Source organism: Oryza brachyantha, chromosome 2 (assembly GCF_000231095.2).
Source record: "Oryza brachyantha chromosome 2, ObraRS2, whole genome shotgun sequence".
NCBI classification, from domain to species: Eukaryota; Viridiplantae; Streptophyta; class Magnoliopsida; order Poales; family Poaceae; genus Oryza; species Oryza brachyantha.
In genome coordinates this window covers 14,022,534-14,040,791 of record NC_023164.2, presented here as the reverse complement: position 1 = coordinate 14,040,791, position 18,258 = coordinate 14,022,534, and the positions used below count along the sequence as shown (strand labels likewise).

At 46.0% G+C, this 18,258-nt stretch overlaps 2 protein-coding genes across 3 annotated transcripts; both read left to right on the top strand.

The window, feature by feature from the left end:
- Window positions 1-4,240: 4,240 nt before the first annotated feature.
- On the top strand, window positions 4,241-7,882 carry LOC102699753 (trihelix transcription factor ASR3; the record flags this gene model as incomplete). The annotated part of the gene is given in 3 exon segments (XM_015833124.2): window positions 4,241-5,111; window positions 5,586-5,627; window positions 7,335-7,882. Coding segments are annotated over 3 exon segments (1,236 nt in total), but the record flags the coding sequence as incomplete, so codon positions are not given.
- A 927-nt stretch (window positions 7,883-8,809) lies between these two features.
- On the top strand, window positions 8,810-14,181 carry LOC102705878 (RING finger protein 10). Of its 2 annotated transcripts, XM_040520751.1 has the most exons (10): window positions 8,819-9,070; window positions 10,018-10,064; window positions 10,195-10,407; window positions 10,486-11,448; window positions 11,535-11,623; window positions 11,925-12,027; window positions 12,103-12,207; window positions 13,130-13,262; window positions 13,465-13,626; window positions 13,708-14,181. In XM_040520751.1, exons 1-10 carry the CDS (start codon window positions 8,872-8,874, stop codon window positions 13,863-13,865), a joined length of 2,172 nt encoding a protein of 723 aa, XP_040376685.1. In that variant the 5' UTR covers window positions 8,819-8,871; the 3' UTR covers window positions 13,866-14,181. The 2 variants fall into 2 exon arrangements, with proteins under 2 accessions (XP_040376684.1, XP_040376685.1); XM_040520750.1 differs by having other exon boundaries at window positions 8,810-9,070; window positions 10,195-11,448.
- Window positions 14,182-18,258: the final 4,077 nt, after the last annotated feature.

The window sequence follows — 18,258 nt, the reverse complement described above, 5'->3', positions numbered from 1 at the left end:
AAAAACTAATTATATATTTACGGAAGAAATCTTGAGACAAATCTTTTGAGCCTAATTAGTCCATAATTAGCCATAAATGCTATATAACCAATATGTGCTAATGACGGATTAATTAGGCTCAAAAAATTCGTCTCGGGTTTCTAGGCTAGCCGTGAAATTCATTTTTTTATTGGTGTTAAAAACTTCTTTCAAAACATTTGACGTGACACTTTTCCTAACTTTTTTTTCAATCTAAACGACGACTCAGTGAACTAATGCGTACGTACGTACCTCAGGATGAGTGACCCATACATACGTCACTCACCACACAGCTCGTGACAGCATTGTCAACGTACGAACGAGAAGAAACTATAAGAAGAAAAGAAAAGAAAAGAAAAGAAAAGAAATCATCACGTGCACATATGTATGTATGCCGATCAATACATTTCTAATTTCGCAGTGTGCTGATATATATATGCAAAATCAAAATAAGGAGGAGGAGGAGGAAAACAAAGTCAAAACGGACACGAGAGAAGACGGGATGGGATGGTGAGCAAGGCAAGGCAGGCACCAACAAGAGAGGCACCTGTCACACCTCATCTCGCCCTATCTCCTCCTCGATTTCCCTTCTCTTCTCTTTTCTAATGGAAGAAGTAGTTGCCATCAGTCCATCACCATGAGTGCATGACCTATCCATTCATCCATCCATTCGTCCACCAGCTTTGCCCCCCCCCCCCCCCCCCCCCCCCCGGCCTGCACATAGCTAGGGCACATCGCCACGGGGACATCAGCATCCAGCTAGAGGAGGAAGAGGTCATCGTCTCATCTCTTGGACACAGATACATGTGCACACACAGACACATACATACATGCATATATTTATTTAGTGACTAGGTGGTGTTCGTTCTCACAAGGTATCTAGATCTTCCTAAAATATCTAATTCTATGATGCATATTTAAGGGTATATAAGGGCCTATTCGGGAGAGATTCTCCTAGTTGCAACTTTTTCTAAAAGCCGTTTCTGACAGAAGTTGTCCCAAACGATCCATAGCTCCTAAGAATATGTAGTTACAGATTTTAAAAAAGAAACTAAGAATCCAAAAGCTGAAGAAACTGGGTTTAAGAGCTTTTCCAGATTCTCAGAAGTTGGGTACCAAGCTGCTGTTCTCAAAATGTAAAGTTTCCCAAACAGGCCCTAAGATGTAGACATAGCCCAACAGCAAGACCTAGTCAAACCTCAAACCGGCAAATGTAATTTTGTTAGGAAATTAGCCTACCATGGTGAAAATTTATCATACCCATGGGTTTAAACCTATAACCCATGGATGGTCTGGGTCCGCCCCTAAATGTATAAATGAATCGGTTAACTTTTGCAAAGTTAAAAAATTAACTAAAAGAATTGCATATATACAAAGTTTTTACCTGAAACCGCCGTCTAAACTTGAAAAACGTACCAACAGAAATCCAAAATATGCATCAGATCAAAAGAGCAACACCATATTTGCATACATGTATATATGCGTATGTATGCGTATGTAAAAGGGTAGTAGCATGATGCGCAGTAGCCTCTTGTAGTGGCTGAAAGGGCAGAGAGAGGGAGAGGGAGGCCCATTTCCATTTGGTCACACAAAAAAGGAGAAGTTGACACACTGAAAGTTACAGGAGGCAGAGAGAGAGAGAGAGAGGCCGGGGTGAGCAAGCATGCACGGAAGAGTCACGCCTCTCGTTTTGGGACCTGTCTCTATGGGCGATATCCGCTTAGTATCATGCCCAAATCTCGCACAGCTTTTTGATGCCGCCGTTTAATACCTCCCTCTCTCTCCTTCTTTTCCTCGGGATTTTGCTGCTGTACTGGAAATTATTTTAAGAAAATCTCTCAATCCAAGTCAAACAGTGGCTCCACAGTAACAGGAGATAAGAGAAAGTTCAATAGCCACCTACTACTCGACTATGTTTCAATTCATCTATAGTCAATTCATATAGTACCTAGCTACAAAAGGATATACTAGCATGTCTCACCTGTCATACACACGTTATGTCTTAGAGTCCGTGCTACAGCTGACTACAAATCTATAGCTCACTATCATTCTCTCTCATCTCTTATCTCTTTAAATATATTATAGCTGGCTTATCTGCTATTGTACCTGCTCTAATGGATATCTCTCTTTTTTAAAAAATTATTTTGTATGAATTAAGAATTCTATCTCATATTTAAGATTTTTACGAAGGGTCCGTATAGTTTGGAGGAATTTTACGATAATTTTAGAGGGATTGAACCGTTTTCTGATGGCAATTCCGCAATATTCCCATGTTCTACAGGCGACCTAAATCGTTTTTCGAATGCAGGAATAATTACAACGGAATTATGTATATTTTAGTAGGAATCAGTTTAGTATTTCCCTATGCATCCAGAGGGGAATTAAGCCTAGGTTTTCTCTCCATTCTCATCACATGATTATAAATAAGATGTGTTCTCCAAGCTGCAATAATATATGGGAGGCTAGAAGAGAGATATGATACATGTACCAAAATACAAAGAGCGTAGTTGTTTACAACCATGTTGACAGGAACTTGGCAGTAGGTGAGGTCAATTCAAATGCCATATGGCATGGAAATGGACCTCCTCAAATTTAAAGGGCCAGGTCAGGGACAGCTAAACCAATACTGGAGCCCTAATTATACAACTCCATTAGGTGAGGTCCAACGTGCTTACAGCATCATATATATGTATATGGTGTACACCTATACACAGTTTGAGCAAAACCATATCATCATCATCACCATGGCATTTATGCAGATATATAGATGTTCTACACTAGCTTGCTCCATATATCTATATATTGTTGTTCTCTTTTAAAAAAAAATTTTTTTATCACAAAAGAACAATTAAGTCTGTGGAATCTTATTCTCTTAGTAGCAGCATCCTTACGTGGTTGTCTTTTTTGTGAACTTTAGCCATTAGGGGCAAGGTTAAGCACTAATTCAAGAAGGGTTAGTGGTAATCACTTGCTATTAATCCCTCGGCTTGATGACACGGTTTAGCACTCGGTTTCTCCCAGAATTCCTCCTCCGGTAGACACGTGTCTAGTGCACAACAGATTAAATAGTCCTGTCAATTCTAGTCAGGTTTTTAAATTAAAAAGATATACGAATGTCCTAAATTAAAAACCATTGGTGAAAAAGGAAAAAGGAAAATTTTCATCCCATCACAAAGATTGACAGAGACGGTAGGAGCCCGGCAGGGTATTGTTGTGCTCTAATCACAAGTCCTAATCACACAATAAATTAATCCACCTCCTTAAGGCAGCACCATTCCTTGCAATGTCCACCATTGTTATCCAAAGGTTTCTCCAAAACCCCAAAACACCTTTTGCTTGTTACATCATGGAGATATGAGGCATCATGGGCATTTGGTATTTAGCACCGATTCCTCTTGTTAAGCCCCAACTAACTCTCTCTTCATGACATGTTTTTTTTTATCTCTTTAGGCTAGCTTATGGAAGTGGCTAAGACTGCAACTATAGCAATTAATATCCTAAGTTGATCACTTAATTAAGCCATCCATTCCTACACGGTTATACCTACAGTTGTTCTGAGCTCATGGCTGTTCAACCATAGACATGACTCTCCCTTACTAATCCTTCTAATCAAAAAACTCCTTATTAGCTTACCACCTAAGCAATATTATCATCAAACATTTAGACAAAAGGGTAAGGACACGAAATAAAATATTTTTACTTGAATGGCTTTATTTACTATGTTCATCACTATAGCCCACTTATTCGTTTTCGTCGATCATTCAGAAAGAATCCTACCTTTAAAAAAAACTCATAAATTGAAAATAAATATGAAATCCTTTGTGAAAAATTTAGAATACATTACGAAAATTTCAATTTCTCTCGCCTTAAAAAAAGACCGTCATATAACTCGTACAATTATCCCTGATCAAATCAAGTTTATAAAAAAAATACAAAAGGCCATTTCAAATATGCACATGGATTGGGTGCTTTGGGCTTGGATGCTTGAAATCAAGATTACAACCTACAACCTACAAAGAGTGCCTAATTAAGCAAGCCCTTCCTAAATCCTAATCCTTGTCTTAAGACACAACCCCTCTCCCCTCCCTCCCTCCCTCCCTCCTTCCCTCCTTTCCTACCCCTCTCTTTGCTTTCTTCCTTTCTTCCTCCCCCACGCGTCCCTTCCCTAGCTAGCTCCTCCCCTCTCCCCCCCCCCCCTCTCTCTCTCTCTTGCTGCCGTCGTTAGCTCTCCGTTACACCACCCGCCTCACGCCGTCACGTCAACTTCCGCCACAGAAAGCACGCGCCGCCCGCCCTGCCCCGCCCCCCGCGCATGTCCAACGCCGGCGAACCCGCCGGCACGGCCGCCGCCGCCGCCGCTGCTGCTGCGGCGGCGGCGACGCCGTCCGGGCGCGCGCCGAGGCTGCCGAGGTGGACGCGGCAGGAGATACTGGTGCTGATCGAGGGGAAGCGCATGGTGGAGGGGCGCGGAGGCGGGCGCGGCGGGAGGGGCCGCGTCGCCGCCGCGGCGGCTGCTGCGGCTGCGGCGGCTGCGTCGGCGGGCGGCGGTGGCGCGGGGGAGGCGGTGGCGCTGGAGCCCAAGTGGGCCGCGGTGGCGGAGTACTGCCGGCGGCACGGCGTGGAGAGGGGCGCCGTGCAGTGCCGGAAGCGGTGGAGCAACCTGGCGGGGGACTACAAGAAGATCAAGGAGTGGGAGCGCGCGTCGGCGGCGGCGCGGGAGCCGTCGTTCTGGGCCATGCGCAACGACGCGCGGCGGGAGCGGCGGCTCCCGGGGTTCTTCGACCGGGAGGTGTACGACATACTCGACGGCAGGGGACGCGCCCTCGTCGCCCCCGCCGCGCCCTCCGGCGGTAATGCCGCGGAGGAGGAGGAGGAGGCCGCGCCCGCGGAGGAAGAGGAAGAGACGGAGAAGGAGAAGAAGGCGCGGGCCGAGGAGACGGTGTTCGACAGTGGCCGCCCCGCCGCCGAGGAGTCGCTGTTCTCGGACGACGAAGAGGAGGAAGAGGAGGAAGCGCCGGTGGTGACCGCCGCCTCCGCCGTAGCTGCGCCGGCACAGGCGCCGTCTCGAGCGGTGATCGCCTTGCCGATATCCGGTGAGCTGCCCTTTGACTTTTTTTTTCCTTCCCTTTTGGTGGCAAAATTGCAATCTTTTTGGTGATAAAGCAGAGTTCTTGCCCGCTTGCTCCCTTCCTGGATGAATTCGAATTCGTAGCACTTTCCTTCTGTAAAACGGAAAAAAATTGCCAAAAAACATAGCTTTTGAACGACGAATCTGTGTTTACGCTGTTCATAGGACGCAAAAAGGTGGGAATCTTCCCAGTTCCTGTCGCACAGATGTTCAGTCTGTCCTCTTTTGCGTTGATGAGTTGAATTGCCGCAAATTTTGAGTCTTCAGTGCTCAAATTGATTGTCCTCAGGTTGAATTTTCGGGAGTTTCTGAATAATTTGCCTGGTGTCCTCTTTGTTTCTGATTTGTGTTCGTGAGATGTACCATTCGGGTAGGAGCTTGTTCTCTCGTTTGGCAGGTTCACTGATTCATGTTGCTTTTCTCGTGGTTTCTTTTCCAGAGAAGCACGAGGCATCAAGGCAGCACAGAACAGAGCAAGGAGGTAATCAACTGGATTTCACTTCATTTTTACATCTCCCTTTTTGCTCGAGTTATCTCCTTTTGCTGCCCTATTTTCATTCAGATTTGACATTGTTATTACCCACCAGAGAAAGTTACTGTTCCATTGAGTTGATAATCGTAGTGCGTAGACAAAAGGCGAAGTTTTGCGATTTAGATTAGGCGATGCGTGTTGTGATTATTAGTTTGGGCGGCAGGAGGTAGCTGCAAATTGCACTGATGCATCTCTTTCACTATGTCATTTACCAATGAAATTTCAGAATTATCAGCAATGATTTAGTAAACTGTCACATACTTCCTAGAATGGGAGACCCTTTTGATCCCTTAAAGAGATGATGTCCCATCATTCTTTCAAATTACATGTAATTTTCTGTGGAAATTTTTGAAAATGTTTAAGGACATTTGTACATCATATATGTACTGTCCTAGAAAATTTTAAATCCAAATCCACCCACACAATAAGACCAAACCAAAAAGAAAATCCGAATTGTCAATAAGTACTTGCACTGTTCACTATCCTAGATTGTATATCATGTTAGCCACTAGCCCAACTAGTACCAAGTAGTAACCATCTAGTATTTTTTTTCCTTCTGTGTGTGGACTAGTGGCTTGGGGCAACAAAAATTACATCTTTGCCCAGCCATTTTTGCAAACTCTGTGCATGATGAATTGATTGAGCTATATATATATATATATGGTCGTGGGGGCCATTGAAACCAAAACTGGAGTTCACTTACCCTGTGGTGTGATGGAAGTGGCAACCCACCAGAACTGAATTGATTCGGTGGTTACCATGTCCCTCAAACTTTCCTCTGTATTGCCAGTCCTGGATATCGAACACGGCCATCGGTTCCTTTCTTGCATCACATTTTAGGCTTTCAAATTTGTGATTTTCAAATAAAATGGTCAGTTTGATATAACTCTGCTTTTGAAAATTAGCACCTTTAATTAGCTGGGTTAGCAATCCAGTATGCTTCAAATAGAGTACAATGGTGCCTTTAGCTAACTTGTCTGAAACGGTAGCCTTGCCTGAATATGAGCACTGAAAGAAGCCAAAGGCATGAACTCTTGTGTCCTTACCATGCTTTTGACAAATGAATGGAGGTGGTTTGGATCGGTAACCTATTTCTTTGCAAATACGAAAAATATCATGTGCAATGTACCGAGGAGATCATGATGCCTGCAGAATTAATTGTCGTTCCATCGTACGCGTCGTGGTACTTGGTCGATGTCATGTCATCTTACTAGCAAGCGAATCTGTTTACTTGGTTTTGTTTATTTCCACGAGCAAATCCTCAGTTTTTATTAGCAGCACGAACTCAGGATGAGTACAGTTAAAAAAAAACTATTTTGTTGCGCGGGAGAGTTGAATAAAAATTTGGTTAGTTGCATGATCAAAGACAGGACCGCGTTTTAGGCTAGATTATTTCTCGGTTTTTATGCGCATGCTTCTTGAATTATTAAACGATATATTTTTTATAAAAAGTTTTTATATATAGGTCTATCATCTTATCTTTATAAAATAATACTAATTAATTTTATCGTTATACTATTAAATAGCTTTCAAACAATCGGATAATCAGATAATCTTTTATCTTTGTTTTTTTCTCAAACTAAAAGAACGCAGATAATCTTCTACGAAAGTAGAGTAACACTAACGACTAAAGAAACGGTCAACTTTTTTTCGCAGGCACGTCGAAGGACAAGCAGCCGGAGCAGCAAGCCGCACCGAGAGACACGCCGCCGACGCAGCAGGGCGGGCAGAAGCGGCGGCGAGCCGACGACGACGAGGGAGACGACGGCGGCGGTGATGTCGGCGGAGGCTCCAGAGAGCTGCAGCGCAAGCTGGTGGAGATCCTGGACCGGAACAGCCGGATGGTGGCGGCGCAGCTGGAGGCGCAGAACGCCAACAGCCGCCTCGACCGGGAGCAGCGGCGGGACCAGGCGGCCAGCCTCGCCGTCGTGCTCGGCCGCCTCGCCGACGCGCTCGGCCGGATCGCCGACAAGCTATAGCTGTAGCGCCAGTAGGGGGATTCCAGCGTCGTTACGTTGTACGGTTGTAGTGCGTTGAAATAATTTACAGCAGTGACAGAGAAGCAGGAGATGAAAAAAAAAAAAGAGAAGAAAAGGTGACATTTTTATGGGGATGTACAGATTGGCATAGGATGATTAATTGGCAAAATTCGATTCTTTTGTAAACCGGTTCTGACGTTACGTCAGAAACCGTGATTGATTTGAGGTGTTGCCTTTGTTCTTACTGTACAATTTTTAGGGGGGAGGGAGAAGGTAAGGTTGTTAGCATCCTGATGATGATCTTGAATTTCGTAGTTTCCGAGTGTATTATCATTATCCGAGGGGACGTATAAATGTTTATCTGCTGTTCAACTCTGGGATTATTTCTCTTATCTTGTTTATTTATCTCATTTTCCTGTTCAATCTGAAGATTGGAATTAGTTGATCCGTTGCTCAAACTTGTACAAAAGATAAAAGGAGGTGATTGTTTGGTTTATCAAGGAAAAAAACCAAACAACATTTTATAACTATAAAATAATTTATGAAACTTATATATATATGTTATTAGCCATTAAAAATAAAAACTAAAAAGTAAGCTATGATAAAATATTTAAAATTTATTTTAAGTAGACGCGAAAAGATGGGGTTAAATATAAGAAAGAGCCTAAGATGAGGCTAAAAGAAAAAGAGAGCATACTTTTTTTACTGAATTTTCTGAAGACGGACCGAATTTCCTAAAAGCCCACAGCCTAACGCGTCTTCTATTACCCACTGGCTCCAGCCTACCAAAGGCCCAGCCCATAAAATTAGCTGTGGTATGGCCCACACGTCATCCTCACGTGGGCAGCATCGTAGCCACGTGAACCTACCAGCACCGGTTCGGCGACACCAGCACCGAACTCAACCGCATATTCGCCTCCTCCTCGAGCCTCTCCAAACCCAAAGTTCCCGTGGACCCGATCCACCGAATCCCTCCAAGACCAGTCACACTTACGTACGGGGCCCACTGGACCGAGAGCCCTCCACGTGTGCGGGCTCTCGTGGACGGGGTCCACGCACAAGCGTCCTCGTGAGACGGGTGAGCGGTGAGCTTACCTCCCCCACCACCCCCGCGACCGTATAAACGCCGCGCCACCGTGACCGCCTCGCCGCCGCCGCCGCCGCCACCTCGCCGCCGACCAGACGAGCCTTCCCCGCGCAACACGAGCGAGTTGATGTCCATCTCCCCTCCCGAATCCACCAGAGGATCCCAACCGCTCGCGCCGCGCCCTTCCAACCCTAGCCCCGGACCCCGCCATGGCAACAGCGTACCGCGCCGCGGCCGCCGCTCCCCTACCCCTGCCGCGGGTCCCGTCTCGCCGCACTCCCCCGGCTCCGCGCCACGGGACGCCGGCGGGAGCGGGGCGAGCTCCGGTGAGTTCTCGCTTCGCGCGCTCCCTCTCTCCCTTCCCACGTGTACGTCGATTGAACGATAAGCTTAGCAGATCTAGATAGCTGGACTGGCTTGGTTGATCGGGGGAGTGGAGCTCCTGTGAGGTTGGAATAAGATTTGCTAGTCTCGTCTATCTCTGCAGATTGCAGAGTTGAGCCCAAGCTTCGCGTAGAAACTTCAATACTTGTTTGATAAATTGAGAATTGGGTCTGTGGTTTCTATGCTAATTCGTGTTTGTGGGCTACAAATTTCGGTGAGCTTTGGATTGATTGATTGTAATTCAATTGGACACATTCTTGTGTGGATTCATGTGGATCGATGTTTTTAAGCTCATAACTGGTTGGTTACTATCAAGTGCTGCTGATGCGGATTAATGTTTACCTCTCATGGAATTTAGTTTCATTACTTGGCTGTAGATTATGCATTTTTTTGGTAAGGAGCATTTTGGTCCCAGGTAGGCTTGAGCACTTGAGCACTACCATATTGGACAATTGATGCCTTACCACTGTCTATACTCCAAAATGAGGGAATCTCAAAGAAAACAATCTTGGATTATCATTTTTCAGGAGGATTTAGTGATTCGTATACTATCTAATATAAATAGTGTAAATAACAATGGGATCATGAAGATACTGTCCCATTCGACATGGCGTGTTGCATTCTCAACCAAGTTCTGTTCCCTTTGAAGTCATATTGTGTTCTTGATTAGTTCATGTGTTTCTCAATTTGTCTTCAAAAATGCTTTTCAAATTTGCTGTCGAGTGTTGACAATGTCTTCTTTGAACATGCTCATTGATCGTACCCTTTTCTAATTAAAAAAGTTCCATTGGTTGGTGCCTTTTTTGTAACATTATTGAAGTGTTGCCTTGCTAGTTTCCAATATGTCCATTTGGAAAGTAATTCGTACAATGCAACTCATACTTTGCAGGCTCAATGGTTCCAGCTACCAGAGAATGTGTTGATAGTTCCCAAAAGGTAAAGTGTTTATATAACACAGTTCAAATCAAATGGTCCTTTCACCTTTTTTCACAAACATTTGTATATGTTGCTCTTGATTTTTGATGAATCTTACATTCATTTTTTTATGAATCTGAAATATGTCTAGGTAGTTGGATTTAGAATCTCTGGAGAAGAGAATTATGATTCATATACCCAAGAAGTTGGCAATTTTTCTGAATGCCACTCTTCCGAACATGGGAGTTCCTGTTCAGCAGCCAGTAATGGCACCTCAGGCCAGGCAACTCCTCAGAGACCTGAATTGATGGAATCCCTGAAGATTGATCAATCCACTACAAATTCTAGTGGCAATGGGACTCAGGTGACTGCTAGAAAAAATCAGTCTGTGAATGCCAATCATCTGCTGAATTTCCACTATGATCCAATTTCTCGTCCGCAGCCTAGAGGCCCCAAGACATATCCTTCAAGAAAACAGAGGAAGATCAGACCATACAACAAAGATTTGTTCCTACAAGCAAATTTTAAGTTTGTTGTGTTGGATACTGGAAGTTATCAGATGGAATTGATGGATCCAGATAAGATGCTCCCGTGGGAAGATATTGTTTGTGTAAGATACTATAGCCCTTGTGAGGTGCAATGCCCTATTTGCTTGGAGAGTCCGTTGTGCCCACAGATAACATCTTGTGGTCACATATATTGCTTTCCATGCATTTTACGCTATTTACTTATGGGAAAAGAAGATTGCAAAGGTGACAGCTGGAAGAAGTGCCCGCTGTGTTTCATGATGATCTCAGCAAAGGAGTTGTATACGATCTATATTACTCAAGTTCAGCATTTTCATGTTGGTGACAATGTGACATTCTCACTTTTGAGCCGCTCAAAAAATTCACTCACTCCTACTAAGAACCTCACTGATGAATGCCCTTCTATAGATGAAGATGATTGCAATGCTTTCTCCAAGTTCATTTTGACGTCCGATGTGGAACTTTCTGTTAGAGAGGCAAAATCAGATCTTATTAATTGGTTGCATATGGCAGATTTAGGTCTTGTGGATGACTTGGAGAAACTTCCATATGTTTCTACTGCTTTGGAGCAGCTAGAAGAACGGATGAAATATTGGAGCGAGTACAGAAATTATAGTGTCAGCCCACCCCTAAAAGAGAGCTGCTCTCCTGGGACCAGTTCCAAATTAAGGAACCTAAATAGTACCCGACCCTCACGCCAGAACAGTGAACACAAGCTATCCCCTCTATCTGATGAAGACATTATTGCTGGTGTTTCAGATATATCTATTTCACCTGAATCAAATAAAATCTTTAATAAACGAATGCCATCTAAAATAGAAGAGAGATGCATGGCTCCCATAGATTCAAATGAGAAGGATACTTATAATTTTTACCAGGTCTGAAGCTTGTCTGACTATGGTTGTTTAACTTGTGCACATGGTTTTGCATTCTCAGAGTTTTGATGTGTCAAATCTTCTTGCAGGTATCTGATGGCCAACACCTAATTCTTCATCCACTAAACATGAAATGCCTTATAAACCATTATGGAAGTTCTGATATGCTCCCACCAAGGTAATATAGTGTTGTTTATACTTTAAAAGTCTTTGCTCTTATTGATATTGCATTTCGTGTATTGTACTAGTACTGGGTATATTGCATCCTGCTATGATTCTGGAAAATTGGATTTTGCACCAAACATGCATAGGGAGATAATTTGTTTAGTTGGACTTGATGACCAGTTTTACTCAAATTGCTCAAGCGATGTATTTCTTTTATGTCCATGAGATGCTATATTTGGGTTGGAGTTTTTTGGGGTGATCTGGTTGTTGCTTATGGTGTTTGATCGACACTTATCCAGCTTACTTGCACACAGAATACATGGAAAAATCTTGGAGCTAGAAACTGTAACACAATCTGAAACTACGAGGAAGCGCTATCGTTATCTAAGCCACTTCTCATTGACAACGACATTCCAGGTAAACCAGTTGTGCATACCTCATCTTTACTCTTACAAGCTTGTTCTTATGTTCCATCATGTATGAACTACGCAGTTTTGTGAAATTGACCTGGGTGATATGCTGCCTCCGAGCTCATTAGCTCCATTCATGGATGAGATCAAGAAGCGAGGGAAACAGAGAAAGCAAACTGCCAAAAAGGTTAGAACTGCTGTGTATTGTCTGTTCAGCATTTCACAATCAGTAGTTATATCATGACTACTTGACTTTTGAAAATTTATTGGTCAACTGTTATTTATTGTTTGGTCAACATTTCTTTAGTTTCTAGTATTTCACGAGAAGACACTACTCTGAGACTTGCCAGCAGTAAGCCAATCCCCATGGAGGGTTTTCTTTTTTTTTTTTTTGAGAGGGGCACTTTTCAAGGAGTCACCTAGTAACATTTAAATGTTCTTGATTTGCTGTTTCTTGGGTCCATCATTGCTTATGATGCACACAGTGCCTTGGAGTGTGATGTACTAGTTACTATGGCTATTAGGCCAGTGTCTATCTCACATGGTTTAAAAGCATTTCTTCCAACAGTTCCAAGACATATACGCATGTATGTATTCCACAGTACAATAGCTGGAAGACACAAGCCAACACGTAAAACATGGAGAAAAAATATTCATTAACATATTTGAAGCCTTGGTCTAATTTCCATCTTGGACTCTTGTAGCATTTAATTAAAAGATGTTCCTCAAGTTTTAAAATTGTTCAAAATACGTCCCGGGCTGAAAAGATCCGATATTTGTGTGCAGACGGTGGTTTTGATTAAATTTGAGCAATATGGACAGTTAACTCTGGGATAGGGGGTGACAGGTCGGCTGAATTTGTAGTATATGGAATTGAATCAGCTTCCATGTAGGTAAATTTAATTGAAACCACTGTTTGCAAGCAAAAACTGTGTTGTTTCGCCTGAGGATTCCTTTGAACTGTTTTGCAAGTTGAGGGGCATGTTTCAATACATATAAATTAGGATGAAATTTAAACTGCGACAGGAGGTACATAAAATGGATTTTGTCAACGCTCTTATTTTTGTAAGGTTTATTTTGGTCATTTACATGTCCTTGGTTTCCTTTAGGAAGAACGTGATAGAGTGAAAGCCGAAGTTGCTGCTGCTGCGCAGGCATCTGCAATGCGGTTTGAACATTTGAACTTCTCCCACAGTAGTGGGCCACATGGCGATTTTATGTTCTCTCTGGATGACTTTGAAGGTAAATTTATACTCATTTATGAATATACCCAAAATTTGTATATTCAACTTTCTGTTGGGGCAAAACTTGTGTTTCTTACTATCACAATATCACTAGTCTAAATTCTGAAGCATTTAAATGTTTGCAGTTGTGCTTTCAGTTCCTTGCATATTTAACCCTGTACGGTTTCCCTGCTTCACCATGTATTTCTTTTCCATTGAAGCTCTTGGAAACAATCCTGGACCGTCGACAAGTCCACCAGCCAGTGAAAGAAAGCTTTTCTCCGATGTTACACGGCTTGGCTTCGCATCTGCTCAAGACTCGCCTCCTCTAAGAGTTGAAACTGGGGTTTTGACTGGCAAAAGTGAAAGCACGGGGGAACAAGGTATGGTGCCTTTGGACGTTGGCACTTACCAGAGTTCATTTTCTAGTGAAATCCTGGCATAACTAACTGTTTCCTACGCAGGGCCTGCCGCAACATCCGCACTATCCTTTGCCAGCATCATTTCTTCCACTAGAGCTGCAGACAACAGCCTGGACACGCACAAACCAAATGGAGTCGGGAAGAAAGGCAAGAAACCCACCAAAGTGCTCCTGTCCACTGGCGGTGGCCGCCGGTACTGAAGGAAAAGAGTGACACCGGAAGCAGTTGGATGTTTCCTACAAGCGATGTGTATAATGCATGAATTGGACTTCACAATCTGTAACACTCCAAGTAGCAGCCTTTTTTCCCCTTTGGTTTGATCTAAATCATTCTGACTGTTTTGGAAAGTCTTTCTGTGTATCTACATCCTGACCCATGCTTATGCTTAAAGGTGACTACTCTGTCGCAAAATGAGAAGAGCAATGTAAAATTTAATAAATAATGATGCCAAAGGAGGGTACACACTGTTTGCTCATTGTACGTCTACGATCTGATGCCTGCTGTTTAAAACTTTATTTGGTGACAATTGTGGTACCTCTGCCATTGGACGGTATTCAAGTAGAGGAGCACACGCTTGACGGGTTTCAGCCAGCGCTGGAGCAGGACTACTGGACAGAAAGATTTCTGCCGGTCAGGGCTACTTCTTGCCACAGGGCCAGGGCTGGGGCCCAGCTCTACGTGGCGTGGAGTATTTTGGCCCCATGGGGATTCAGGTCTAAGGCCCCGGTTTGGGTTGGGACCAGGGCAGGGGAATGGTTTATATCCGCGGGTTACTCGCGGGGACCTGTGGATGCATTATAGACTATAAAAACTGATAATTTATGTACTAATAAGGCCCATCTAAATATATCCCTAACCCTAGCTCTCCTCCTCCCCTCTCTCACACTCCCCCACATCTCTGGTGACAGCAGGGCGGGCGCACGGCGGGGGGCTGGCGACGTGATGGGGCGGTGAGGCGGGGCAACCAACGACGGGACAAGTTGGCGCCGCGGACTGGTGGGGCGGCCGACGGTGATCGAGGCAGTGTTGCGGGTTGGTGGGGTGGGGCAATGAGCGACGGGAGTCACGGGACAGGGAGGTGCGGCGGCCCCAAGGCGATGCCATGGGCTGGCGGGCAGTCAGCGTCGGGCGGTGACCTGGGGCAACGCGACAAGCTGGTGGGGGCAACCGACGTCTCCTTTCCGGTGACGGTGAGTCGCAGCCACACTCCCCTCTTTCCACACTGTTTTTTAGGGTGTCGGGGCCCTATTCAGGCGAGGACCCGGCAGGGACAGGGACCGTTTTCTTTCCAATTTTTGTTTCAAGGCTGGGGTCGTGGTCCTAATTAGGGACTAGGGCCAAGGGCATTCCAGCAGTCCCCATCGCCGTCTTGCCTCGTTGCCAGCCCTAGAGAAGCACACACCTAACATGTTTCAGCCAGCGCTGGAGTAGGACTACTGGATAGAAGATTTCTTTATGGAGCTCAATGAATGCTTTTCTCAAACGCGCAAAAGAATTGCACATCAATATATTAGAAGAAAAAGAGTGTTGATACACGACGCATATGGCCAGACCGACCTCTAGCAGGGACCCCCAAGGAAAACAACACAGGGGGAGAGCCTAGACGCTACAAGCTAATCTCCCAATAGAACACCCTAGAGGGGGAAACACACTTGTTACGGTACGCCAATCTCCTAACAAGGCGCCAAGGGGTGCTACCCCAGCGGAGGACCACAGCAGGCCCTCCGAACGGATGGCTTGAAGCACATCCTGGAGGGAAGAAAACTCATGATCGAAAACCCAACGATTACGTTCCAGCCAGAGCTGCCAGGAGATGAGAAGGACAAGGGAGTCAAAACTGGCCTTCAGATGCTTCAGAAGGAGGGCTCTTGACGAAGGCCACCAGTCCTAGAGATAGGCACCCCTAGATGGAGAGATGGAAGCCCATCCCGCGATGTTAGAACCAAGAGCCAGATCTGTCTAGCAAACACACAGTTGAGAAGGATGTGGTTCGTTGTCTCAGAATCCTGGGCACAGAAGGGACAGGTGGAGTGGGAATCAAAGCCGCGCCTAAGGAGCAGGTCCGCTGTCCAACAACGGCGCTGAAAGGCGAACCAAAGAAAGAACTTGCACTTTGCTGGGCCTTTAGCATGCCAGAGCAGATCAGCGTAAGAGAGGAGCTGCTGGCCGAAGAAGAAGGCTTGGTAGGCCGAGCGCGCCGAATAGCGTTGGTTGCTGGTCCACCGCCAGCAGAGGCGGTCCTGAGACCCTGGTGAAAGTCGGATCTGATGTACCGCATCCCAGAGGAGAAATTGGACGATGACCGAAACAGTAAACGCCCCGCGGAGGTCAGAGATCCAAGCGTTGTTCGCGAGGCCCGCGGCGACTGAACGTTGGGTTCGGATTTGACGGGGGACTAGGGGAAGCAGAAGCGGGGCCAAAGCAGCGACCGAACGGCCACCAATCCACCGGTCTGACCAGAAAAGAGCAGTATCCCCATCGCCAAGCGAGAAACAAGTGGAAGCGGCGAACATGTCGGAGACACAACGTTCAGGGGGACTTTGAGGCCCGCCCAATAGGGGTGCCCTGAGTGCTGCAACCAGAGCTAGCGCAGGCGTAGAGCAAAGCCGGCTGTACGCAGGTTAGGAATGCCCAATCCCCCAAACACCTTAGGGTGACAGACGCTCGTCCACGACACTTTGCATTGGCCACCATGGACTGAGTCCAAACCCATCCAAAGAAAGGCGCGCCGCTTTCTGTCGATGGCTTTCACCATCCAGTTGGGCAAGCCGACTGCCATGGCCACATGGACCGGGATAGAAGAGAGCACTGACTGGACAAGAACGGTTCGTCCGACAAGGGAGAGGAGCCGACCTTTCCAGGGTGGAAGGCGGCGAGAAACCTTGTCGACCAGCGGCTGTAGGGCCGACCTCGGTAACTTGTGGACTGAGAGAGGAATGCCAAGGTAGGTGCAAGGGAACTCGGAGATCCTCTAGGGGAAGGAGGAGCGGGTCAGCTCAAGCTCACTGGCCGAGCAACGGATCAGAGTGATCGAGCACTTGGAGAAGTTGGTGCAGAGGCCCGAAGCAGAACCGAAGACGAAGAGAATGCCTCGAACGAACTCAAGGTCCTGAGAAACGAGGGAAAGAAACATGACTAGGTCATCTGCATAGAGGGAGGCCCGATGCCGGATTGCCCGGTCATTGAGCAGGAGAAGACCGCCTGTCTTCGCAGCTTTGCGGAGCAATGCATTGAGCACCTCCATGACCAAGATAAAAAGCATGGGGGAGAGGGGGTCCCCTTGGCGGAGGCCCCTCTAGTGAGGAAAACGGGGGCCGGGTACCCCGTTGATCAGAACACGGGAAGAGGAGGCGCCGAGGATGACAGAGATCCAGTCGCGCCACCGCTGGCTGAACCCTAGGTGGGTGAGCACCTCCAAAAGGAAGGGCCAGCTGACTGTGTCAAAGGCCTTCGCAATGTCCACCTTAAGGAGAAGCCTGGGGGTGCGCTTGGCGTAGAGGGCTCTGGCCGCGAGCTGAACGTAGCGAAAGTTGTCGTGGATAGAGCGGCCTTTGATGAAAACGCTCTAGTTCACCTCGACTAGGGCATCGAGGTGAGAGGACAACCGGGTGGCGAGGATCTTGGAGAATAGTTTCCCAAAGTTGTGAATGAGGCTGATCGGCCGGAAGTTTCCCACATCGATTGCCTCCTCCTTCTTAGGTAGAAGGGCAATAAGAGCACCATTGAGACGGTCAAACCCTTGACCATTGGCCAAGGCAAGGGAATTGAGCGCCGCCATGATCTCTGCCTTGATCACAGGCCAGTAAGCCTTGTAGAAACGGCTTATGAAACCATCTGGGCCGGGTGCTTTGACAGATGGCAAGGATTTGACCACCGACCACACCTCTTCCGTGAAGGGGTCATCCAGCATGTCCAAAGGCACGGACCACAGACCAAGAAACTGCAAGTCCAGCGCTAGCTCGCGGTTGACACTCAATCCCAAGATGTCGCGGAAGTGAGAAGAGGCTAGCTCCTGCAACTCCTCGTGAGAGGCGGCGCAATGAGCACCTTTGCGGAGACGCGAGATAGAGTTCTTCCTCCTCCTAGTTCTGGCGTGCTGGTGGAAGAGCTTGGTGTTGGCATCCCCTTCCTTGAGCCAGATCAGACGCGAGCACTGGCGAGCCAAGGTACGCTCAAGCGAGGCGAGCCCGAGGCATTTAAGCTTCAAATCTCTCCTAAGCCAGGCTTCCAGAGGGGAGAGTCTGCGGTTCTCCTGCGCTAAGAGGATAATCTATTGAAGTCTGTTCCACTTCCAACCCATTAACGTGTTCAGTCTGTTTTCGGTTATTCTTCGCCTGCCTATTTAAGCAAATTTGATTTAATTTTACGTAAGTTTCTTAATAAACAATGTTTCACTCACAACAATTATTCTTATAGCGATTAAGTCCACATGAAATTTCTAGTGAAGAATGTAGACGTTTAGGCCTGATTTGGAGTACAGGAGGAATTTTACGGGTTCCTGTGCATTCCTATGTTCTGAAATAGCCAGGATTTTTCACATGAATTAGTTTACTTCCTATGAGAATCCTCCTAAATTGTTTTGTTTCAAAGGCG

What these genes read in the sequence shown, in the direction of transcription:
- LOC102705878 (XM_040520750.1), top strand. Translation starts at nt 8,872, where the DNA reads ATGTCCATCTCCCCTCCCGAATCCACCAGAGGATCCCAACCGCTCGCG. An exon ending in GTGTTGATAGTTCCCAAAAG is followed by an intron (nt 10,065 to 10,194) that starts GTAAAGTGTTTA and finishes AAATATGTCTAG; the next exon opens with GTAGTTGGATTTAGAATCTC. An exon ending in CATTGACAACGACATTCCAG is followed by an intron (nt 12,028 to 12,102) that starts GTAAACCAGTTG and finishes TGAACTACGCAG; the next exon opens with TTTTGTGAAATTGACCTGGG.